The sequence below is a fragment of the Podarcis gaigeae genome (genome assembly GCF_964106915.1).
Source record: "Podarcis gaigeae genome assembly, chromosome: 18".
Lineage (NCBI taxonomy): Eukaryota > Metazoa > Chordata > Lepidosauria > Squamata > Lacertidae > Podarcis > Podarcis gaigeae.
The window spans coordinates 10,538,525-10,563,654 of record NC_139696.1 but is presented as its reverse complement, the minus strand read 5'-3'; the positions used below and the strand labels follow the sequence as shown (position 1 = coordinate 10,563,654).

Here is a 25,130-nt window from a genome sequence, read left to right as displayed (position 1 = left end):
TCTTTTGCATTCTGTTTCAAGCTTCAATGGTAAGAAAACTGAGAACTGCTGCAAGGCGGCAGCTGTAGATTCCATTACAGCCTCTCGCTTTACTTTTCAAAACTGTGCTAATTATATCTTCCGCAAGAGTTTAAATCAACAGAAATTTGTTGCTTCTCAGGGCCAAGGGTTGAGTTCCAAATTCCAAAAGGGGCGATTGCATTTCTACTCAGAAAAACCCCCTGATCAGGCTTACAAGGAAGATCCTACACAGCTGCCGAAAGGAAGTTTGTTTCCTTACCTTTTCCTGTTCCAGTAGCTGCTGAAGGTTTGCTTTATACTGAGGAGTCTTCATGTACGTCATGAACTGCATGTACTGGATCTTGAACGAATCTGCGTTCAGACCAGAGGAGATGGAGAACAGAAGAACATCGTCAACGACAGCCTTGCATTCAGGACCCGCCTCCCCCATCCCTGTCTCAGTAGAACAGCGGTCCAGACTCCTTTAAATGAGCTGGCGACTCAGAGGCAGCTGCAGCTCCTATTTAAGCGCTCAGTCCGAGGACCTCTGGTGCTGAAACAATATCTGAGCTCCCTATATATGGAATCTCTAGCCTGAAACCTATATGAGCTGTCCATGGTGCTACTGAAGATAGAGTCACAGGTCCTATTCAAGTCCCCCAAGGGCTGGTGCTGAAACAATATTTGAGCTCCGCTCATATGGAGCATCTAGCCTGAAGCCTCCATGGAGCTGTCGAGGGTGCTGATGAAGTCTCACACTTCCTTGTTTGCACAAACCTGAACACACCCACACCCTCCCACACTGACCATGTGGGTTGGCCTGCTCATCGAGGAGGGGGGAAGCCCTCTTACCCAGCGTTTCCCAACCGGTGTTCCGCGGCACACTAGTGTGCCGCGAGATGTTGCCTGGTGTGCCGTGGGAGGGAGGCGGGCGAGTCGGGCGGCGAGAGGCCTTAGGCGCCCTGCAGAAAGGCGTCCTCTTTGTGGGTGGGTTCTCCCCCCTCCCTTAGCGCATCGTATTTAGTTGGGGATTCTGGAGAGGGGGGCGGGGGCGCGCTGGCCCCGAGCGGAACAGACGCGCCGTCGTCCCCACCTCCCTCTCCTCAGTAGCTCCAAGCCGACTGACTGAGGGTGGGACGCGGCCAGCGGCGTCCTCTCTCTCTCTCTCTCCGCCTCCCAGCACCGCTTTTCCCGAGGCGGGCGCGCGCCTAAGGCTGAATGGGAGCAGCCTGGAGGCTTGGCGGCCTCTCAGCGGCTCATGACGGGCGTCCCCGAGGCGGGAGGTGCTGAGCAGGGGCTCTGCGAGAGGGCGCGAGGGATGCGTGATGGTGCCTGCGCGCACCTGACTTAAGAGGGCGACCTGCTGCCTCTCCTCTCTCTCCCCTCCCTCCCCTCATGGGCACGGAGTCCCCGGCACAGCTTGGCGCTACTACAGCTACAGCTGCTGCTGCTCCTGCTTGGATGAAGGCGGCTGCTTCTTCCTAACGCCCAGCCTCTGAGGGACCGCAGTCTCCCGCCCTCTTTTTTTTTTTTTTTTTTTGGCGGGATGCTGAGGTAAAGGATCCCCTCGCGGGCGGGCATCTCTTTGGGCAGGGCGCGTGTGGAGGCTTAAGGTGGGGAGTGTGGAGGGGTTGCCGCTTGCGAGGGGAGGGTTCATATTGTATTGGGCTGCGGTGTGGGCGACACGGCTCTCCAATGGCCAGCCCGCGGAGGAACATTGAGTTGGAGCATTTCGAGGAGAGGGACAAAAGGCGCACTGAATAAAGTATTTTAAAATTTTTCATATTTCTGTTTACTTACTATTTCATAATAAAGTAATTATAAAATACTTTCTTTGTGTTTATTTGATTCCTATTAAAGAGAGTTACTTTATATATAGTCAATATAGGCACAGAGTTTATTTTTTAAACATTTTCTAATGGTGGTGTGCCTCGAGATTTTTTTCATGAAACAAGTGTGCCTTTGCCCAAAAAAGGTTGGGAAACACTGCTCTTACCTAGCAGCTTCTGGAGTGCAGGCGGGGTGGGGGTCACCAACAGCTGGTTTGACGAATGCCGCTGCACTTTAGGAGGTAGTTGGTAATACGGACTACGAGGTGACCTGTAAGCATCTGAAAGGGAGATGACACAAGGCATTAAGTTTCTCACTTTGCTTTAGAAGCCCCACCCAAGGAAAACAGGAGGTTGTGGATTTGTGGCGAGGAAACAGGCTGGGAGATGGCTTGAACCACAAGCGGAGGAAAGATGTGGTTGAATACTCATCACCAAGCCTACCTATGAAGCCGTAAATGGCTCAGGACTGCTAGCCACTCAGGGAACAGGACACACACACAATATGTGGGGGGGAAATGTGAAGCAGCTACTCTAGATTCCTGCAGCCCCCCGTTAACTCTGCCAGCTCAGCTCTCCCCTGACTCCTGAAGGGGGCAGCCAATCACAAGATCAGGGTGTGGGGAATCCGTGAAACCAGCCAATGCCTCTACCTAGCTCCACCCTTATTTCAGACACTGAGATGCATCAGTATACCACAGTGTTGAAAACCAGCTCCATCCTTATTCCAGACATCATGATATATCGGAATATTGTGATGTTTAGCTGGTGATATATCGCGATGCTGAAGGCCAGCCCTAGTAGGAGCAAAATCCAATTGCACATTTAAGGAAAGTAACACCTTTTAAAACTAGTATTATTCTGTGAACTGCCCTGAGACCTTGGGGTATAGGGTAGTAAATAAATTCAATTAATTAATAATGGCCCACACCACAACGTGAAGGGTGGCGGGTCGGCAGCTAACACCAAACCACTTGGCAGCTCACCCTGAGGAGAAGACGAGCAGGCCTGCGAAACAGTCTGAGCGTGGAGGAGCTCCAGGGCTGTCTGGTTCCTCTTGGGCTTCCGCTCTGAGCTCACAATGTTCATCTTCTTGGGGCGCCCGCGCTTCCTGCCGGCCATTTTCCTCCCCTTCTTGCTCAGCTTCTTCTTGCGGGCTTTGGACGGAGATGGCTTTTTGATGGCGTTGGCCCCGGGGGCCGCCTCTTCTTCAGCACCATAGTCCTTTGTTCAACAAACAGATAAATAAGAAGACACGAAACCCGAGAAAAGCAGAAGCCCTCCCTCGAGAAGTTGCCCAAGGGCTCTCTGTTGCTCCCAGAGGCATGAGGACTAGTGCTATACTTATAGGAAGGGCTGGTTACTGGAGGGAGGTGCTTGTTCGCCTCTACTTCCGATTTCAAACAAAAACCTTGTTTGAAAAGACTATTTAAAGAAATATTACAGTATGATGAACTCACGGCTGGATTTGAGCCATGAGCAACAGAAGTAAGTAGATTATAATATTGTGGCTGTGATTCGATAGATAGAAGGAGCAGTAGAAGGGGAGAAACAACAAGATGGAAAATGGGGTGGGAAGTCGACAAAAATAAGAGAAAAGCTTTGATTGTATATGTTAAGAATGTTGAAACTTAATAAAATATAATTGGGGTGGGGGTGGGAAGGTTTGTTTAAAGAAATGTCATGTTGTAGATGTTGGGACCCCCCCCCCCAGCATCATTCAGAAGCATGCTGCCCCTCTGATGTGTGCCTGAGCCTGACTTTTAGGAAACTGCAACTGTCCACACACAGCAGATCATTTGTGGGATCAGACCTTGGTCTCTTGGGCCTTTGTTGGCGTGGTGATGTTGCTCTTGCTTTCTCGTTGCTGGCGACGTCTAGCTGCCTCTTGTTCCTCCTGCGGAGCGTAAACATTGAGAGCGTGAGGCCGGAGAAGGCTGGGGGGTGGGGGTGGGGGAGAGAAAAGACAGGAAAACGTCCCCCCTCCTTCCAAACAATAAAAGGTGGAGGACACAAAGGAAGAGCGTGTCATTTCTCCTCTTGAAAACGGGCAACTCCACCGTGCGTGAAAATGTGAGCCTATCTCCCCGCAGCCTTTCCAACATAGGGCACTGGAGGATTTGAAACAGACGTTGGATAGTCAACCCATCAGGAATTATTAAATGTGGTTCCTGCATCGGAGGAGTTGGACTAGATCAGGGATTTCCACACTTTGTTCTCCAGCTGTTTTGGGACTACAATTCCCATCACCCCTGACCACTGGTCCTGCTAGCTAGGGATGATGGGAGTTGTGGTCCAACAACAGTGTGGTAAACACTGGCCCAGATGATTCCTTAGGGTCTCCTCCAGCTCCATGATTCCATGCATACCAGCCACGGGAGAAGAGTGCTTTTGCACCCGCGTTACGTGTCTCGGAGAGGCTGTGCTACTCTGAAGCTTCCACGACTGCAATTAGGCTTAAAAAGTAAAACGGCTATTGTTATGCCACTTACCCTGAGTTTTGGATTTTTGAGACTAGAGAAGTAGTTTTCAAGCTAAATAGCAACGACAAGAAAAATAGATCAGTATAATAAATAATTGAATAAACCTCCTCAGATGTTCCAGGTGTTTCAAAGGAGCATTCAGGCATCGTCTCCCTAAAAACTGCACCAAGAACCCGCCCTTAAAATATCATCACACCAGCATTGGCTCTTTTAGCGACTTGGGACCAACAAAATGAGAAGTCTTGTTTATTTTTTCCTACGAAATTTATGTAGGACTTGATTGTAAAAAAGCAAAAGCGAAAAAAAACCCCACCACTCTCAAAATAGTTTACAGAAAGCAGCGTCTAAGAAGCGGACAGAACTTGTGTTGATGGACCACAATCACAGTGCAATGACTGAACAACGAGAAACTGCAGACACTGTGTTCTTAGGAACCGCGAGAAGCAACAAACAGGGGGGGGGGGGGGGAGACGGGGAACTTGCCACCTAAAACCACCAAAGATAAAAGGTTGCAATCCAACTAAATAAATAAATGCAAAACAGAGGCGTCAGGGTCCTTATGCAGAGCACCCAGGAACTTTGGGGTCCCTTCCAGCTTGACAATTCCATAATTCTAATTCTCTGCGGAAGGTGGTTTGTGGATTTCGCTTGCTGCTGCCCCCTCCCACCCCTTTTATTTTTATTGTATATATTTATTAAATTTATATGCTGCCCTCCAACAAAGATCTCTGGGCGATTCACAGAATGAAATACAAAATAAAACACAAGTAAATAATTAAACCAAAACAACAAAATAGTAACACGCCCTTTCCTGATCCCACCATGAACACAAATGCAAAACATGTGTTGGGCTGAATGTTGATTCTTGGTATAACAGAGTAGGATCAATATCATTGGCTGAGAAACTAACATGCCAGGTGAGAGGGGCAAAGGGCAAACACAATCCATATTCCTTTTATAATATATGGCAAAGGTTTACTGAATACATCAATTGTTCAGACTGTGGCAGGAATCCACCCAGCACTCATGGGAAAATGTGGTGTGATCTCTTAAAGAGTAATCAAATGAATCTTTTAACACGTGGGCATGCTGAAAGTCTGCAATTTTATCAGGACAAGTTATTTGTTTTTTACTGCTGTAACTGTTACTTTCCCAAAAAATTATCTTCTGTACCATGAAAATAAATATTATTTTTTTAAATGCACGATAAAATTAGGCTGATGATGCTCACCACTGCCATTTGCAAACAAATTAATACACAAACTTATTCACACTTACACACACACACCCTCACGGACAGCCCCCCTCCCACCCACCCACTGCCCTGTGTGCAGCTACTCACTATGGTCCGATCGATAGTATGCAGGTAGTAAGAAACAGGTTTCCCAGTCCATGAGACAGACCCTTTGAGTGGTGACAGTTCTACGACTCTCATAATAGTGCCGATATCTTTTGGGGGAGGAGAAAGATGGGAGAGGGTTAAAGAGGAAACAGGAGCGCCAGCCATGGAGCACGTTTCAGAGTCACACCCCACCCTTCGTGCGGTTTCACTAGGGAACTCATTCCCACAGGAGCCAGGAGTGGACAGCAACTTAGACGGCTTTCAAGGAGGACTGGGGGGCAAATTGACGGGGGGAGAAGACTGCCAAGCCACAATGGCCGGAAGCAGTAAGTGCTTCTGAATACCAGCTCCAGTAGAAGGCGAGAGAGCTCTTGGGCTGGGGTCCTGCTTGCAGGGTTCCCACAGGCGTCTCGCTGCAAGAACAGGACGCCGGACAAGAATTGGCCTGATTCCGCAAGCTCTTCTTATGTTCTTTAAAAAAACAATAGCCTGTTTCCATACACCAAAGATCGGGCATCTCTAGGTGTGGCTGAGTAGAAGGTCAACGGTCAGGGATGCTGCGATTTGAGACACAGGGTTTCCCAAATGAGGGCCTCCAGTTGTTTTGGGACTACAATTCCCATCATCCCTGACCACTGGGTCTTGCTAGCTAGGGATGATGGGAGTTGTAGTACCAAAAACAACTGGAGGCCCAAGTTGGGAGAACCCTGTCCTGACAACATCTGGCAGAGGGATCAGAGACACACAGAAATTTCCTGCCCCGACCTAAGAATTAGCATTGGTTGCGGTATCATTCCATCTTGAGAAGACGGAATGCCTTTTCTTAGAGCAGAGATGGGGAACCTGCGTCCCTCCAAGTATTGTCATTCTAGGAATGCCTCTATTTAGAACAGGCACCCCTTCCTGGGAATAGAGATGCCTCTTCTTAGATGATGGGAGTTCTGTTAGGATTTCACTCCTCCCTAGGCTGCAGTTATAGGATTGTTGGACCACGTGTCTGTATGTAATGCATTTCAGCTGCTGATTGTTAGAGCTATATAAGAGGAAAGGGAGATACTCTGTTTGTCCCTTCCTCCCACTGTTCTCTCACAGCGATGTTTTGTTTCAGCGTTCTCTCCAAGGAAGAGAGAGAAATAGGAGCCCTGTTTACTTTGTACTGTTGTGTTTGATTTCGTTGCAATAAATAAGAATTAGATGTTACACCCCAAAGCTAACGCTTCTATTTTGGACTCTGCTAGTCATGTGCTCATGTCCCTGGAGGATATGGGTCGCATCAGTGGGACGGGAGACCGGAGTGATGAATCCCCGGGTGACGCTGCATTGGGGGAAGGCACAAGGCCTCGGCATTATCTTCCAACAAGTTCAAGCCCAGGGACATCCGAGGGAGCAGGCACAAAGGCTGCACACCCAGCTCCTCACGCTCAGTTCAGAACCTAACACACTTTTAAAATAGGGAGAGAGAGAGAGAGAGATATCTTACCACTCAAGTTTCGACTGTTTATTCTAAAGTTCAATGGTGCAAAAGGTTTCGAGGATACAATCTGGCCACCTGTCAGGGGAAAAAGCAGGAGCAGAGCCCCATCGTTAGTTACCCTAAAGCAGCAGAAAGGGCACAGGTCAAATTTGTGCCTTCTTATGTCAAAAAGGCAAGACCTCAGGAATCACTCCTTCCCCCAATCACTGTTCCTTGCTAACGTAAAATCAAAAAGCAACGGCAAACAAAAGGCAGGGAACATAAATCAAAAGTAAACAAACCACAGAGAGAATGCATTTGGCCAAGAAACTGAAGAGTTGGCCCTCTCTCCCTGCGGTGCAGGAATAGGTGGACTCTGGCTACTGCAGAGGTAAGAACTTGCAATGACACATTCCCAGGACCTGGAACATTTCCCTGCCATCGGGTGGGATTCCACTCCTTACGGGTCAATTTCAGATATGTGCCACACTCTCTCTCTCTCCCCCCCCCCTTAAATTGCAAAACAAAAAAAGGCTTTTCGTGCTGCATTGATTCTTCTACATTATCTTCTCTCTGTTAATTTCGGAAACACGGTATTGCTACTGCTGCTCTGCCACCTCTAATCATGTTTTCCCTCTTTCTTTTCCGCCTGCACTTTTGATTTCATGTTAATAACCATTTTGACAATCTTACCATCAGGGAGGTTCATGAGCGCTGCATGTAAACCGTCTTAACTCCCCCCCCCCCCGACTCACCAAGTTGCACGGGTGGTTGTATATGAATTGTGGGCATTAGGAGTTCGGCCTTGACATCTTAAGATAAGGGATCCCCTACCCACCCCAAATAACCTCTGAAGTGATTTACAAGGCTCAAGAAAGCTTCCCTAATGCCTCATATTGTTTCCTTTTAGGTCACAGGCTAATTGCTCTCTATACCGAGGGCAGAGAAGGGCGGGCAGAGCCCAGTGGCGTTCTGCAGCAGCCCCCCTCCCCAGCCTAGTGAACCATATTCACCAATTAAGTGTACTTGCGGTCTTTTTAAAAAACAACAGCAGCACAAGTAAATACAGCAATACAGAGGACATGAACACTTGCCACATCTAAAGCTAGACCTTTTGTCTGAAGAGCTGAATGAGGGAGAGGAAGAGCAAAAAAGGGGAACAAAAAAACATTGTGAAAGCTTTTAAGCAATAAATCTTGGAGCAGCCAAACCACAGGCACACACAGGCACACACATGAACATTCAGATCAGGCCTAGTAAACTGGGCTCAGTCCGAGCTGCAGCTGCTTCTGGCAAAATCTCACTGGCGTGAGAGCCGTGTTTGAAATTAGCCAGGCGCCAGGCGCCTTTTGCTCCTGGCTTTCGACCACCTGCAACCAAGTGAACATGCCTGGGTGCCACAATGGTGCCTGGTATCTCCACCATCTGGAGGTGCATGCCTGGGGATGACTGGAACAGGACTGCAATTCCCCATCCTGTAGAATTCCATTCTTAAGGAAATCAGTGCTCACTGGAAGAAGTGCTCACTGGAAGGACGGATCCTGAAGCTGAGGCTCCAATACTTTGGCCACCTCATGAGAAGAGAAGACTCTCTGGAAAAGACCCTGATGTTGGGAAAGATGGAGGGTGCAAGGAGAAGGGGACGACAGAGGACGAGATGGTGGGACAGTGTTCTAACTGCTGGAAGTAAACAAGCAAATTGGTCGTCCCCCCATATGTAGGTGCTGGACTTGTAAAAAAGCCGAGGGTATTTTGGGATAGGATATATGATGAGATAAAAAAGATGAGACGAGATGGTGGGACAGTGTTCTCGAAGCTACCAGCATGAGTTTGACCAAACTGCGGGAGGCAGTGGAAGACAGGAGTGCCTGGCGTGCTCTGGTCCAGGGGGTCACGAAGAGTCAGACACGACTAAACGATTCAACAACAACAACATTCTGTAGAATTCTATCCGTTGTATTTCATCTGCGCAATCAGAAATAATTTCTGGAACCAAAATGCTTTCTGTGCAGCCTGAGGTGGAGCAGCCACCACTAAGAGAAAGAGGACGGAACAGGCCAAGAGATGTGCGGACTGTCCCTGGATCAAGTGACTTTTCTTCTTTAAATTCTCAGAGCTCTTAACCTGGCTCAAGGTTGTCCTCTGAACTAGCCAGATGTTTAAATGATAATCAATCACAGTCAGTCCTTCATTCAGAAAATAAGACTTTAGAGCCGTCTTGCCCCAAAAGAGATAACTAGGCATTGCATTTTGGCAACTGTAATCTTGGTTTCAGGAGCCACTTGGCACCTAGCTTTTTTTATCAGAGTTTCCAACACTGTGTCAGAGGGAGATTTATTCTGGATGCCGATTTGTATATTAAAAAAAATGCCAGCCAAATGCAGCCTTCTGCTTTTTGTTACATCAATCTTCCTATATTATTCTGCCAGATGGGTTAATAGTCATCTTGGTTTTTTTAGTTGTATAGCTATGGTATTTTTCTATTACTCGGTCAAATCACTAGAGAGAAAAACATTGTCACAGATAATAATAATAATAATAATAATAATAATAATAATAATAATAATAATAATAATTTATTATTTGTACCCTGCCCATCTGGCTGAGTTTCCCCAGCCACTCTGGGCGGCTTCCAACAGAGATGAAAAATACACTAAAATGTCACATATTAAAAACTTCCCTGAACAGGGCTGCCTTCAGATGTCTTCTGAATGTCAGGTAGTTGTTTATCGCTTTGACATCTGATGGGAGGGCATTCCACAGGGCGGGCGCCACTACCGAGAAGGCCCTCTGCCTGGTTCCCTGTAACTTGGCCTCTCGCAGTGAGGGAACCGCCAGAAGGCCCTCGGAGCTGGACCTCAGTGTCCGGGCAGAACGATGGGGGAGGAGACGCTCCTTCAGATCTGCCAGAATGTGTAATATTGTGATATACAGTGGTACCTCGGGTTACATACGCTTCAGGTTACATATGCTTCAGGTTACAGACTCCGCTAACCCAGAAATAGTGCTTCAGGTTAAGAACTTTGCTTCAGGATGAGAACAGAAATCGCACAGCGGCAGCAGGAGGCCCCATTAGCTAAAGTGGTGCTTCAGGTTAAGGACAGTTTCAGGTTAAGAACAGACCTCCGGAACAAATTAAGTACTTAACCCGAGGTACCACTGTATGTACTTAAAAATTGGCATTTTTGGTTTTAATACAGGGTGAGTCTTTTAAAAGAGGCCCCATGGAACATGTATAATCAGTACCCACGGGGTGTCTTTTAAAGGACTCACCCTATATAAAATTCAGTTAAAAATTGCACATGCACACACAAAGAATTGGGCCCAAATCACCCAACTGGGGTGGAAGGAAAACCCCAAGACAAAGGGTGAGAAGAGAACAAAGCTATTGCCTGACACCTGTGGAAGAGAACTGCTCCCTGTGACTACACCCATGAGATCGAAGAAGACTGGCAGGCTAAAACAAAAGCACCTGGGAGGGAGCTTCACAGCCACAGGACTCATCAAGGCCACCAGATCGCATTTCAAGAGCAGGTGTCAAGTAATCATTTGTGGGTTGTTAGAATTTTTACAAGGTGAGATCAACCTGAGCCAGTTTTCTGTTGAAGGACAAAGACAAGGACGGATAGCGGCTGTTTTAAGAGAGGGTGAAAGGAAGTGGATTGCCACTGTGGGAGCAGGATGGGGGGCTGAGAAGGCTATTGACAAGCTAGAAGGTGTGTAGAGGAGGGAGACCAAGATGATCAAGGGTCTGGAAACCGAGCCTGATGAGGAACGGTTGAAGGAGTTAGGTACATTAAGCCTGCAAAAAGAAGAGACTGAGAGGGGATAGGATGGCCCCCTTCAAAGATCTGAAGGTGGAGCAAGCTTGCTTTCTGCTGCCAAACCAACAGATTGCAAGAAACGAGATTCCAGCTAAACAACCTCCTGGTGTTAACAACTGCTTGAGAGTAGAACGGACTCCCTTGGAAGGTAGCACTCTCCTACAATGGAGGGTTTTAAACAGAGGTTGAGTGGAATTCTTTAGCTGTGATTCCCAGATTGCAAGGGTCCCCGTTCATATATCTATGAGCTACAGCTCCCTGAGATTTGGCTGTGCTGGCTGAAGGGAGCCAGCGTTCAGGGACATCTAGAAACACAACATCAGCTGCCCCTGCCTATATCCATTCTAGGAAGCCCGTTTATTGCGGGCAGAACAGCCACCTCCAACATACAAAGAACATACTCGCTGCTGCCACCACACAACTGAAAAAGGACAACTTCATCTCAGCAGTGGAGAGGCCAGTGGAGAGGACGCAACTCATTACCTTCCTTCATGTTTGCAAATCGCTCCTTCAGCTGATGATCCACCTCAGGTCCAAAGGCAAAGTTATTCACAAAAATAACACTGGAAGGTAAGAGGAGTTTTAGTAAAACATGGACACACACGGTCTTGCTTTTGCTGCATGGGGTGGGGGGAAGGGTGCATGTGTGCGTGCGTACGCACACATGCGCGTGCACACACATGTACCGTATTTTTCGCCCTATAGGACGCACTTTTCCCCCTCCAAAAATGAAGGGGAAGTGTGTGTGCGTCCTATGGGGCAAATGCAGGCTCCTTGGCTTCAGCGATAGCAACGCGAAGCCTCCGAAGGCTGCGCTCTGGAGGCTTCGCATTGCTTTTGCTGAAGCCAGGAGAGTCTAAAGGGTGCGTGGCTTCTGCGGGCATTTCTATGAGGTGGGGGAATTCCCCCACCTCATAGAAAAGCCCGCAAGAGCCGCACAGCCTTTAAAGAGCACGCCGCTCTTGGGGGCTTTTCCCCAAGAAGGGAGAAGGGACTGACTGGCCGAGTCAGTCCCTTCTCCCTCCTGTGGGCTTTTGCAGGAGATGGGGGAATTCGCCCACCTCCCGCAAAAGCATGCAGAAGCCGTGCGCTCTTTAAAGGCTGCGCAGCTTCTGCTGGCTTTTCTACGAGGTGGGCAAATTCCCCCATTAAGTTTTCATATGTGTTGGAGGCCACTCAGAGTGCCTGGGGAAACCCAGCCAGGTGCACAGGGTATAAAAAGGTAAAGGTAAATGTACCCCTGCCTGTACGGGCCAGTCGTGTCCGACTCTAGGGTTGCATGCTCATTTCGCTCTAGAGGCCATGAGCCGGTGCCGTCCGAAGACACTTCCAGGTCACGTGGCCAGCATGACGAAGCTGCAGCTGGCGAGCCAGCACCAGCGCAGCACACGGAAACGCCATTTACCTTCCCGCTATAAAGCGGTACCTATTTATCTACTTGCACTTAAGAGTGCTTTCGAACTGCTAGGTGGGCAGGAGCTGGAACCGAACGGCGGGAGCTCACCCCGCCTCGGGGATTCGAACCGCCGACCATACGGTCAGCAAGTCCTAGGCACTGAGGTTTTACCCACAGTGCCACCCATGTCCCTGGGTCACGGGGTATAAAATTATTCTTATTCTTATTGGAACCTTCAGCACACAGCTTCTGGAGGAAACACAGGTTTTTGCCCCAGACCTTTGACACCCAAAGTCCATATTTTTAGGACCCACATCTCTTTGTGGCCGTGAGCTGTTCCAAATCGTTTTACAGTGGTGCCCCGCAAGACGAATGTCTCGCAAGACGGAAAACCCGCTAGACGAAAGGGTTTTCCGTTTTGGAGGTGCTTCGCAAAACGAATTTCCTATGGGCTTGCTTCGCAAGACGAAAATGTCTTGTGAGTTCCTGCGGGGTTTTTTCCCTTTCCCCCCTTTTCTCCAAGCCGCTAAGCCGCTTATCAGCTGATCCGCTAAGCTGCTAAGCCGCTTAACAGCTGATCCGCTAAGCCGCTTAACAGCTGATCCGTAAGCTGCTAATGGGCTTGCTTCGCAAGACAAAAAAACCGTAAGACGAAGAGACTCGCGGAACGGATTCTTTTTGTCTTGCGAGGCACCACTGTAACTGCTTTAACCTGCCCTGGGATCTTAGGGTGAAGGACAGTTAAATAGGAACCACCACGGCCACCACTAGCCAGGTGAGCACCTGAGCAAGATGCCCTAAGCAACCCAGCACTCTCTCCTCGCAAAGAAATGAGACAGGGGCAATATCTAGCATCCAGTGAATAAGAAGTGGGGGCAGGAGAAGTAGGTGTACCCCATTCTGTGCCTGGGGGGGGGGTCCGTGTTAAAAGACAGAGCGCCGTACCTTGTGTTTGCGATCCTCTCCCGCCATTCTTCCGAGAGGAAGTCGCCTCTTTCCAGCTAAGAAAAGGAGAGAAAGAGAGAGAGAAAATGGAGTTTGACTTTCTTGTTTTAACTCAGCCAGCTTTTACTTTTCCTGGTAAAATGCAGCTGTGCTTGCTACCATGCCTGAAGATGGAACATCTTCCTAAGACCAGCCCGCGTACAGATTTCTGACTATATTTGGGCCACTGACAAGGCACTGAAATAAGGAGACCGAAAGGAAAAGTCACACCCCTCTTATCTTCAACCAGACTCTTTCTACTTTTTGGTGCTGGGGGAATAGAGAGATCGGAACAGAAGGCATCACATACACAGGCTCCTATTAAACTGCTGTGTGTCTCCTCCCCTCCACCCAACCTTCCCCGTCTTGTTTCTCTGGTCGCAATGGTGGAAACATAATCTGCTTAGCGAGCAGCAAAGGAGAGGCTCCATCTGCACCAGATATTTCCATCTTCCCAAGGCAAGGAGGGAGCCAAAAGACAGCAACTGGCTTGGAGGATATCCACCTCAAAGCTCTCTGTTTATGCAAATCCATGAGAATAAATCTGTGCCTCCGCAAGACGGCTGACTCTTCCGTTAAAAAAAGCACAAATCCATGTGCAATAATCAAAGAAAATGTTCTCTCCCGTGTCGGCTAATTGTTGGAGGGGTCGCGATAAACTTGCCGCGTGTTATCATTCAATGTGGGAATGTATTTTGGTGCAAGATTGCTGGAACTTAATTTTGGAAGAAATAATATTACTAAAGAAACTGCAGCTTGCTGCCCAAAATTACAGTTACTATTTTTGGTGATACAAATTGTAGATATATTGTCAAAAGAATTGGTATTAAATGGCTCAGGACCACAGGGACTGTCTCTTTCCATATGAACCTGCCAGGACCCTGAGATCATCTTCTGAGGCCTTTCTTTGTGTGCCTCCTCCATGAGAGATCCAGAGGGTGGCAACACGAGAACAGGACCTTTTCTGTGGTGGCTCCCCTTTTGTGGAACGCTCTCCCCAGGGAGGCTCACCTGGCGCCTTCATTTTACAACTTTAGATGCCAGGCAAAAATGTTCCTCTTTAATCAGGCCTTTGGCTGATTGACATCCAATGCCCTTTTAAAATGTTGGGGTTTGGGGGGGGGGGGGCGTTATTAGGTTGTTCTTGTTCTGTTTTAAAAATATATATATATATTGTGATTTTATCTTGTGAACCGCACTGAGACCTGCAGGCATATAGAGTGGTATACAAATTTAATTTTTTAAAAATATACAATTTAATAATAAACATGTTATTGGCAGCATGAATAGTAATTTCAACTCAAGTCGGAAACTGACTGTAAACCTCACATTAGGCGCTTGGTGCCATTCGCTCTGGAGCAGAGCTATAATGGGAGAAAATTGCACATAATTTGAAAATCAGACTTTCCAGACGCTTTACATTATGAACTCCTGAGCCCTTGGTCCCTGACCACCAGCCAAGTCTAGCAGCCCCTGCAGGGAAGTTGCCCATCCCTGGGGTCTAGAAAAAAATATATCATAGAATTGTAAAGTTAGAAGGGACCCAAGGGTCATCTAGTCCGACCCCCTGCAATGCAGGAATCTCAGCTAAATATGCAGCATCCCTTGCTCTCAGGAGAGAATGCCTCTTCTGGACAGAGGGATCCCTCCACCTTTCGCAAGCGGGAGAAAAAGAATTAAGAAGCAGCACTTTGAACTGGGGCTTGGAATCAAACCAAAATCCTGCAGAAGCTAATGAACCGTTGCAGGTGACACCATTCTCCCTAAACTCCTGTTTCGGTGGAGATTCTCAGTTCAGCTGGAATTTTCCAAACTTAGCCAGGAAACAAGTTCCTTTGCACACACCCTACCTCCCCGCAACACAGGCAACAGGGTCTACCCAGCAGAGACCGCAGAAGGAAATCACGTTTCATAGCAGGCAGGGGGTGTGACTCTGCCAGAGAAAGTGGGGTCTGTGCAAAATACATTAAGAAGGAGCAAGGGCAGATTTCCAGCGGTCTATGGAGGTCCTATGGAGGTGGGGGTTGCAGGGAAGGGAGTTTTGGACTCCAAAATTAATCTGGGCTCCAAAATAAATCTGAAAAGAAAAGCCTCCGTTTGCAGCAGGGGAGAAGTGTGGCTAGGCTAGCTGGCGGTAACGTAACGCAGACATGGAAGGGAGGAAAAAACCCTGCATTCCGAGAGCCCTCTCTGAGCACGACACTTGGCTCACAAAGACCTGTTTGTTCTGCCTGGAAAAGCACACACAGCTATTTTTGAAATAATAATAATATTTCTTAGACACACACTCAAGAGCGGCAGGAACCCAAAGCTACGGAACGTGGCTCAGTTTCAAAGCTATGGAAGCCGTTGTAGGAGGGCTTGGGTATATTGTTCCTCTTCTCTTTTTTTTTCAAATATCTGAGCGGTAAAAAGTTCCCGCTCAGGAGGAAAAAAGAAGCGTTAAATCCGGAATGGCTTAATACCTTGCAGACCTTTTCTTTTTCCTTTTGCTGCAAAAGGAGCAGACTGTTAAAATTGCCTCTCTTTTTTGCAGGGAGGGGAGAGATGAATGGTACTGCGTACACTTAAGTGCCCCCTGGAAAAAAGGCACTGGACTTACATCCCAAAATCTACCAAGTTTTTTTTTTGGTGGAGTTGTGCAAGTGGCTCCCAAATCCTGTGCGGAAACTAACAACAAATTATCTGCGCACTCCACAAAAGATTGCCAGCTTCAGCTTGGGTTTTCCCCTCCAAGGAAAAAGCTGTACCAATTTGGGAGGTATTAAAAGACCCTAAGTCAGGGGTCAGCAACCTAAGGCCCATGGGCTGGAAGCGGCATGCGGAGGTCGTTTGACCGGCCCATGAACCGCCCCAGAACCAAGGTTCCGCTCGCATGCTGCATTAAACCGGGGCAGTGAGGTGCGGGAACTTGCTTCTGTGGCGCTGATAATCGCGTCTGCACAGATGCCGAAAATTGTGTTTGCGCACGTGCCAAAAATCACGGGCGCACATGCGATCCGGCCCAGGCAAGATAAACCTTGCTGACCCCTGCCCTAAGTGGTGGTGAGCGACCTGCCCCATCCTAACGTGTCAAAGGCAGGAAGAGAAACTGGGGAGAAGTACGCAACCACCTTGAGCAATTGGGAGGACAGGTAAAGGGAGCCCTGACCATTAGGTCCACTTGCGGACAACTCTGGGGTTGCGGTGCTCATCTCACTTTACTGGCCGAGGGAGCCGGCGTTTGTCCACAGACAGCTTCCAGGTCATGTGGCCAGCATGACTAAGCCGCTTCTGGCGAACCAGAGCAGCGCACGGAAACGCTGTTTACCTTCCCGCCAGAGCGGTACCTATTTATCTACTTGCACTTTGACGTGCTTTTGAACTGCTAGGTTGGCAGGAGCAGGGACCGAGCAACAGGAGCTCACCCCGTTGCGGGGATTCAAACCGCCGACCTTCTGATTGGCAAGTCCTAGGCTCTGTGGTTTAGACCACAGCGCCCCCCATATCCCAGGGAATTGGGAGGATAGATGCGATATATTTGCTGCTGTTGTTGCTGCTGCTGCTGATAGACCGAGATGATGTCTCTCTCCTCCTCCTGAATTATCCCGCAAGTTCTCCCTCCCACACCCTCAAAGTCATTAAGCTAAGCAGCCGATTTTAATTTCCTCTTGCAAGATGTGCCATCTAATGCGTATAAACACACACACACACACACACACACAACTTATTTGGTCATTAGAGAAACCGGGAGGGAAAGTGACAGGTGGGGAGCATTTCAGAGGAGAAAGCGCAGGGGAGGGAAGGAGAGGCAGAATGACCTCATTGGAGGAGGAATCCAGGAAACAACCACTCAAGCGCTCCGACATCCCATAGGCTCTGTGTCATTAAGCTCCCCCCAGATACCTGGCCAGCATTCAGGAGGGGATACTTCCGAGTAGGAACCACCAAGAAGTGGGGGGGGGGGGGGAGACCATCTGTCAGCATTAATTGCCAATGAGAAGCTTTCAAGCCTTAACTCAATAATGGTAATGGGAGCAGAAATTCCCTAGGAATTTCTAGGGCGGAGTTGTTCAGGGGCTAGGCAGAGGCTGCTTGCTTTTAAGAAAGGAGCTCCTGAAGCTCTGAATTTGGGAAGCCCTGCTTAGGGAACTTTATAATGTTTGGTGTTTTGTTGTGCTTTTAATACTCTGTTGGGAGCCGCCCAGAGTGGCTGGGAGCAACCTAGTCAGATGGGCAGCATACAATAATTATAATAACAGTAATAATCTGAGGCTCTGGAACTTAAAGGAAAAGCCTCTTTTGCACAAGGAGGAATCCAGAGGCTGAGCTAATCTTGCAGGGGGGGCTTTCTTCCCCAGCATGAGAATCAGAACCCCATTTGTTTTCGTTTTCTAAATGGATTTTATTGCTGCCATCACCTACTATACATTATGCAAAGCCATTTTCTTTTCACTTCCCTCTGCGGGGTATAAATAATAAAATTACTGCTGCTGCTGCTGCCGCTGCTGCTGCTACAACCAAATTTTGCATGGTGGCTCCTGAGATGCTGGTGGTAGAGTTTCCACCTTTGCTAGGATATGACTGGACACCACTTTGAATCACAACGGCTGTCTGGACCTTGAATAATTGCACTGGTTTGTTTCTTAGAATTCCCCATTGACGATGGGTGCAAGGCTTCCGGTGACCTAGGGTGTGTGTGAAGTGGGAAACCTCGAGTCTGTAGGCTGAATGGGGCCCTCCAAGCCCTCAGGACTCATGTCCTCTCTCTGACCCTCTGCCACACCCCCACACCCCCAAGTGCTTTTGTCTTCCTCTTGTTTGCCTGCAGGGAGAGATGAATGTGTAGAACCTATGGCAGCTGCATGGACTAGGGCTCCATCCACATTGTACATTTCTCAAGCACTGTAATACCACTTTAAACAGTCATTGCATTCCCCACCCCCAAGAACCAAACCCTCCAACATTTCTCTGATGAAAATAGGCAAGTCCTATTCTATTATTAAGGGATGCAGGTGGCGCTGTGGGTTAAAGCCTCAGCGCCTAGGACTGGCCGATCGAAAGGTCGGCGGTTCGGATCCCTGCGGCGGGGTGCGCTCCCGCTGCTCGGTCCCAGCGCCTGCCAACCTAGCAGTTCGAAAGCACCTCCGGGTGCAAGTAGATAAATAGGGACCGCTTACCAGCGGGAAGGTAAATGGTGTTTCCGTGTGCGGCTCTGGCTCGCCAGAGCAGCGATGTCACGCTGGCCACGTGACCCAGAAGTGTCTCCGGACAGCGCTGGCCCCTGGCCTCTTGAGTGAGATGGGCGCACAACCCCAGAGTCTGTCAAGACTGGCCCGTACAGGCAGGGGTACCTTTACCTTTACCTATTCTATTATTATTATTATTATTATTATTATTATTATTATTACTGTCATTTTACTTTTTATACCCCTCCCATCTGACCTGGTTGCCCCAGACAATCTGGGTGGCTTCCAACATATATAAATAAAATAAAAACATCAAATAAAAACATCAAACTTTTTTTAAAAAAAACTTCCCTATGCAGGGCTGCCTTCAGATAGCTCAGGGGTCCATACCCTCCAACTTTTCTCCGATAAAAATGGGGACGGCCAAAGGAAAAGTGAGACATTCCGGGATCAAATCAGAAACCGGGACGGCTTCTGTAAATCCAGGACTGTCCCTGGAAAATAGGGACACTTGGAGGGTCTGCCAAAGCGCTTTAGCAATCAATGCCTCTTCCCACGAAACTCTGGGAGGGGGAAAGGGGATCTCCAAGCCCCCTTAGCAAACTACAGTTCCCAAAATTCTTTGAGGGAAGAAGCCATGACTGTTTACGGAGATATCATAGCACTTTAATGTATAATGGGCACGTAGCCTAGGTGTAACCTTCCGCAGAAAAAGTCTCATAGGTGTCGCATCTGTTTGTTCGCCTGTTCTGGCTCACCCACAATTGGCATGTGCCCCCCCCCACAAGACCAGAAAAGGTTCTCTGCCCCTACACAAAGGTGTAGCCTCTGAAAACCCCACACCAAAACAGAGGGGGAAGGAGGGTGATTTGCAACAGGGTTTGGTAGGAGGTAACGTCTGCGGTTCCGTTTCAACTCACTGTGTAATCTGCATGTTTTTTCCCATACCATTTCATCCACTTTCTGAATTCTTTGTCCATCGTCTGGAAAGGCAGGCAGCCGGGAGGAGAGAAGAGGGGAGGAGAAAGCAGGTGTTCTGTTAGTAGTAAATTGGATAGTGACCCGTTTCCAGCAACCTGGGGGAACACAGCAACTGCGGCAGAGATCATTAACCACCAAGGACTTGCACCAGCAGAGAACATTTTATATATATATAATTATCCTGTGTTGCATTGACTGCCTTTAGTGCTCTGTTTTCACCTGTACTGCTTGTGGCACACAGCCCAGATATTTTACACAATGGAAAGAAATCTGAATATATATTTTTATCAGTTCAAAGAAGCTGCTGCTGGACGCCCTATTGTATCAAGGCAGAATTTAAAGCACAAGACTGCAGGCTTGGGGTATCTACATGTGCACCAAATTGCTGAAGTAGCACCATTTCTACAGGCTGTAAAAGGAAAGAAGTCAGGTTCTCTCAGTGAATACTGTATTATTCGCTCTATAGGACACACTTTTTCCCCTCCAAAAATGAAGGGGAAATGTGTGTGCGCCCTATGGAGTGAATGCAGGCTTTTGCTGAAGCCTGGAGGTGCGCACCGACCCCTCTCGCTCTCCAAGCTTCAGGAAGCTATCCGCAAGCCTTCGGAGCGCTCCGAAGGCTTGCGGACAGCAGCCTGCAGCCTGGAGCCCGGCGAGCGCTGCGCCAACTCCCGCTGCACTCGCCGGGCTTCAGGCAGCCATCCACAAGCCTTCTGAGTGCGGCAGGAGTTCCCGCTGTGCTCGGAAGGCTTGTGGATAGCTGCCTGTTCTGGGGGCTGGGGTCGGGGGAAGCTCGGGTTTCCCCGCCCCCAGCCCCGCAAGCTCCGGGAGCGATGGCGAGGTTGCACGCAATCTTGCCGCCGCTCCTGGACCTGTTCTGGGGGCTGGGGTCGAGGGAAGCTCAGGCTTCCCCCGTCCCTAGCCCCGCAAGCTCCAGGAGCGATGGCGATGTTGCACACAATCTTGCTGCCGCTCCTGGACCTGGGGGGGGGGATAATTCCCCCCCTTTATTCCCCCCCTAAAAACTAAGTGCACCCTATGGTCCGGTGCGCCCTATGGAGCGAAAAATACAGTATTTCTTTCAGATTCTTTAAAACAAGCATGCACACCCCTCAAGTCTAGATTTCTCTACATTGCACTTGGCTTCTAATCATAGCTGTCACCTTTTCCCTTTTCTTGTGAGGGATCCTATTCGGAATAAGGGAATCTCCCTTAAAAAAATGGGAAAGTTGACAGCTATGCTTCGAATGTAGGTCACACGATGCTCCCACTTTCTAACAACACAAACACACACGAACTACGTACCTCCGCATATTTGGCCGGAATATCCGCTTTCTCCACACCATAGTGATGCTTGCAGTTTGTGGCCGCTGCTACCTGAAGAACGACTTGGCCCACACCTGAGACAAGAAGAGGAGAGGAGACAGGTAGAAACGGAGCAGAATCGACTATACACTTCCAGTAAAGGTAAAGGTAAAGGGACCCCTGACCATTAGGTCCAGTCGCAGACGACTCTGGGGTTGCGGCACTCATCTCGCTTTATTGGCCGAGGGAGCCGGCGTATAGCTTCCGGGTCATGTGGCCAGCATGACTAAGCCGCTTCTGGCGAACCAGAGCAGCGCACAGAAATGCCGTTTATCTTCCCACCAGCGTGGTACCTATTTATCTACTTGCACTTTAATGTGCTTTCGAACTGCTAGGTTGGCAGGAGCATCGACTGAGGAACGGGAACTCATCCTGTCGCGGGGATTCAAACCGCCGACCTTCTGATCGGCAAGTCCTAGGCTCTGTGGTTTAACCCACAGTGCCACCCGCGTCCCTCCAGACTGAATGCTAAATACACCCACCTCTCCCTCCCAATTCCGCTGGTCATTAGTGGAAAATGACAAGCTCGGTTCGGGGGCGGCTTGGGGGCCATTTAAACAACCCCCATGGGCCGCTTGTGGCCCATGGGCTGCAGGTTGCCGACCCCTGCTCCAGGACATGAGGAAAGCAAAAGGGGACCAAAAGCACAGCCCTGCTAAAGAAACCGTGGTTTGGCCATCACATCCAAAGTGGGCCATTATTTACACAGCTCAGCTGCTTCCTTATCAAACTGGTACACGCTGCTGAATCATAGCTGTCAACTTACAGATTTGAAAATAAGGGACCAGCAGCCTCGAAAATAAGGGATCAGCAGCCAAAATAAGGGATTTTCAGGGCACAGGTATGTTCAACTTCTGAGCCCCTCCGAGCCAAAGGCAGAAAGCCCAGCCAGCAGCCAAACGAAGCCTCAAGCGGTGGTTCCCACAGCGCAGCAACCCAGCAAAGGGGATGCAGCAAGGAAAACCACTGTCACCTCTCCGCTGGGAAGCAAAGGCGAGTCCCCAGGCAATGCGGCCATTTTGATTGGACAAGGCATGCAAGCTCCACCCCCCAGTCATTCTTAAAACTCCTTATTGGGTGAGCAACGCAGCCAAGTAACACAGTTGGAGCCTCTCTCCTCCCTGGCCGGCAGGGAGGGAGGGAGAGGAGCTGCTTCCTTTGAAACCTGGGAAATTTAAGGGACATCATCAATAAGGGACAGCAGCGGGACACAGCGCTGGGATAAGGGACTTTCCCGCCAAATAAGGGACGGTTGACAGCTATGTGCTGAATGTTCTACAGAAGAAATGAAACAGTTTCGCGTAAAGATAGGTTTCACGGCAGAGACAGGAGAGGGAAGCGTACGGCAACCACTCACCGCTTCCCAAGTCTACAAACAGGTCGTCCTCGGTCATTTTTATCTCATCGATCATCTGAGCAACCAGGTCAAAGGAAGTTTCGCCATACACCTCTGGGGAAAAGGGTTCATAGTTGTTGAGTTTTTCGGGGTCGGTCACCGAGTGGTTATAGACTTGCTGCAGGATGTGGCGCAGGAGCCCATTGGTGGGGCGGGTGTTCAGTTTCATGGGCTGCGTGGTTCCTTTCCACTGGAGAACAAAATGGGAGAGGCAGGAGGGTGAGGGGAGAGAGACACGCATACACACACTTTACCACGTGCGACAGGCCAACGAAGGCGCTTCTGTGCCTCTCATAAAACACTAGAACCTGGGGTGCCCAGTGAGGCCGGCAGACAAAAGGAACGACTGTGGAACTCTGTGGAACTGTGGAATTCACTTGCACAAGAGGAAGTGGGGGCGTTAAGAGAGGGGGAGACAAATTCAAGGAGGAAGATAAGGCTATTGTGATGGCTATTGCTCTGCCTCCGCTGTCAAGAAGCAGGAGCAGGGAGAAAGGAGGAAAGAAGTGAGAGGCAGTTTCTCCTGCCAAGCCAGGGATGCCATCCCTGTAGGAGCAGAGGAGAGGCTCCTTAACTTGGCAGGGGGGGAATAGGGGAAATATAGGACTAACTGCATCTTGTATTGAATCAATAGAGCATAGCATTTTGCATTGAAACACAGGACAATCCTGTATTATGCAGCACAGGTGGCAACCCTACTGGCGATACTGTGCCGTGTGGAATATTCCAACTCTGTGTGGTTGAAATGTAGCCTCATGCAGAAACGTGTCCCATCTATTGCTCCACCCACTTCCCCTTCTGCCTCCTCCCGCCACTGCAATGTGCTCAGGAAGGCTGCCCATAACAGAATGTGACCCTTAGGCTGGGGTTGGGCAGGTCCCACACCCCCACCCTGGGCTAAAGAATTGGGGTTAGAACTGCTATAAATAAGTAATCCCTGCATTGCTGGGGGTTGAACTAGTGTCCCTTGGCGGTCCCTTCCTACTCTACAATTCTAAGTAAAGGTAAAGGTAAAGGTATCCCTGACCATTAGGTCCAGTCGCGGATGACTCTGGGGTTGCGGCGCTCATTTCGCTCTATAGGCCAAGGGAGAGGGCGTTTCTCCACAGACAGCTTCCGGGTCATGTGGCCAGCAGGAATAAGCCGCTTCTGGTGAACCAGAGCAGCGCACGGAAACGCCGTTTACCTTCCCGCCGGAGTGGTACCTATTTATCTACTTGCACTATGACATGCTTTCGAACTGCTAGGTTGGCAGGAGCAGGGACCGAACAACGGGAGCTCACCCCGTCGCAGGGATTCGAACCACGACCTTCCGATCAGCAAGCCCTAGGCTCTGTGGTTTAGACCAGCACGCCACCCGCATCCCTTCAATTCTAAGTAATCCAGGCTAAATTGAGAAAACGGGGGGGGGGGGGCACTATACCCAGCATGTCAGAGCACTAGGCCTGCCAGTGGGAGCAAGCAGAGAATGAGCAGGACTAACTGGCCTCAAAAATCTTGGAAAGACTGGCAACATAAATTGACAGAATATGCAGATTTAAAATACAGAATAAGAGAGCAACAAGAACATATGTTTAAAGAAGATTGGAAAATGTATATTGAGCATACGGAAAATAACTGGGATGGATGCAATAGTGGAAAGCCAATTGGAATAGTTTTTGTAAAATATGCAGGGATGTAAGATATGCAAAATGAACCATGGAAAGAGAAGGGAAGTCATTTTAAAGTATGTAAAATGTTTATTTGAAATTGTAAAACAGAAAATTTAATAAAAATTATATATAACAAAAATCAGGCTACCCGCCCCCATCAAAACAAAAACAACAACAACCACCCAGAAGCCACGCAGTGCGGATGGGCGGGGCACATACATACCAGCTGGTGAATGCTATCGATGGCGCGGTTGTATTTGTCACAAAGCCTCTGCATGCTTTCAAAGCTGTTGATCAGAAGAAGGGAGGAGGGCGGAAGGAAAAAAGAAAAAAAGTTATAGCAGTCAGGCAAATTAAGATGGGCCTAAGCTTTCTAGGCATGTCTCCCCAAAACATAATACATGCTACACAGATGCCTACATCTTCCTTGTAGTTGTAATCCTGTGCCACTCCCAAAAGGAATGTTTTGTATGCAAAGTTTTCTTTAAAAAATACCCAACACCTTCTGTAGCCTGGGGCCATCCAGATGTTGCAAGACATACCGTATTTTTCGTCCCATAGGACGCTCCGTCCCATAGGACGCACCTACTTTTTGGGGGAGGAAATAAAGGGGAAAAAAATTTCCTTTATTTTCTCCCCCAAAACCAGGTCGGGGAACAGTGGGATGGCGGTGCTGCGCCTCCCCGCTGTCCCCCGAGCTTGTGGGGCTGGCCCATGTCTGCCTGGCGCGAGGGGCGCTCTGCTTCAGGGCGCCCTGCGCGTCGGGCAGCAGGCTACAGTCCGCAACATGGGGAACCCTCTGTTTCAGGGCGCCCCACGAGCCCCCCGGGTGCGCAAGGCTTGCCAACACCAGCGCGGAGCACGGGGCGTCCTCCGGAGGACGCCCCGTGCTCCGCGCTGCCAGCTGCCGCCCGCAAGCCTTGCGCTCTCGGGGGGAGATCCCCCGGGTGCGCAAGGCTGGCCAACACCAGCGTGGAGCACGGGGTGGCCTCCAAAGGGTGTACCGTGCTCCGTGCTGCCGGCTTCCGCCCGCAAGCCTTGCGCTCTCGGGGGGAGATCCCCCGGGTGCGCAAGGCTGGCCAACACCAGCGCGGAGCACGGGGCGTCCTCTGGAGGGCGCCCCGTGCTCCGCGCTGCCAGCTCCCGCCGCAAGCCTTGCGCTCTCGGGGGGAGATCCCCCGGGTGCGCAAGGCAAGCGGACACCTGCGCGAAGCACTGGGCGTCCTCCGGAGAGCGCCCCGTGCTCAGCGCTGCAGG

At 49.5% G+C, this 25,130-nt stretch overlaps 1 protein-coding gene across 6 annotated transcripts in view; it reads right to left on the bottom strand.

Moving 5' to 3' along the window:
* The window catches only part of DOT1L (DOT1 like histone lysine methyltransferase), a 77,596-nt gene that overhangs the window by 29,484 nt on the left and 22,982 nt on the right, over nt 1-25,130 (bottom strand). For all 6 annotated transcript variants that reach the window (XM_083720175.1, XM_083720173.1, XM_083720174.1 and 3 more), the window contains exons 4-16: nt 24,097-24,160; nt 22,183-22,411; nt 20,766-20,860; nt 19,400-19,462; nt 13,273-13,328; nt 11,415-11,494; nt 7,135-7,203; nt 5,655-5,761; nt 4,322-4,363; nt 3,643-3,726; nt 2,816-3,053; nt 1,997-2,110; nt 281-372 (exon numbers count right to left, since the gene is read on the bottom strand). In XM_083720175.1, the coding sequence (XP_083576301.1) occupies nt 281-372; nt 1,997-2,110; nt 2,816-3,053; nt 3,643-3,726; nt 4,322-4,363; nt 5,655-5,761; nt 7,135-7,203; nt 11,415-11,494; nt 13,273-13,328; nt 19,400-19,462; nt 20,766-20,860; nt 22,183-22,411; nt 24,097-24,160 (1,333 nt within the window). The remainder of the gene's footprint in view (nt 1-280; nt 373-1,996; nt 2,111-2,815; nt 3,054-3,642; nt 3,727-4,321; nt 4,364-5,654; nt 5,762-7,134; nt 7,204-11,414; nt 11,495-13,272; nt 13,329-19,399; nt 19,463-20,765; nt 20,861-22,182; nt 22,412-24,096; nt 24,161-25,130) is intronic.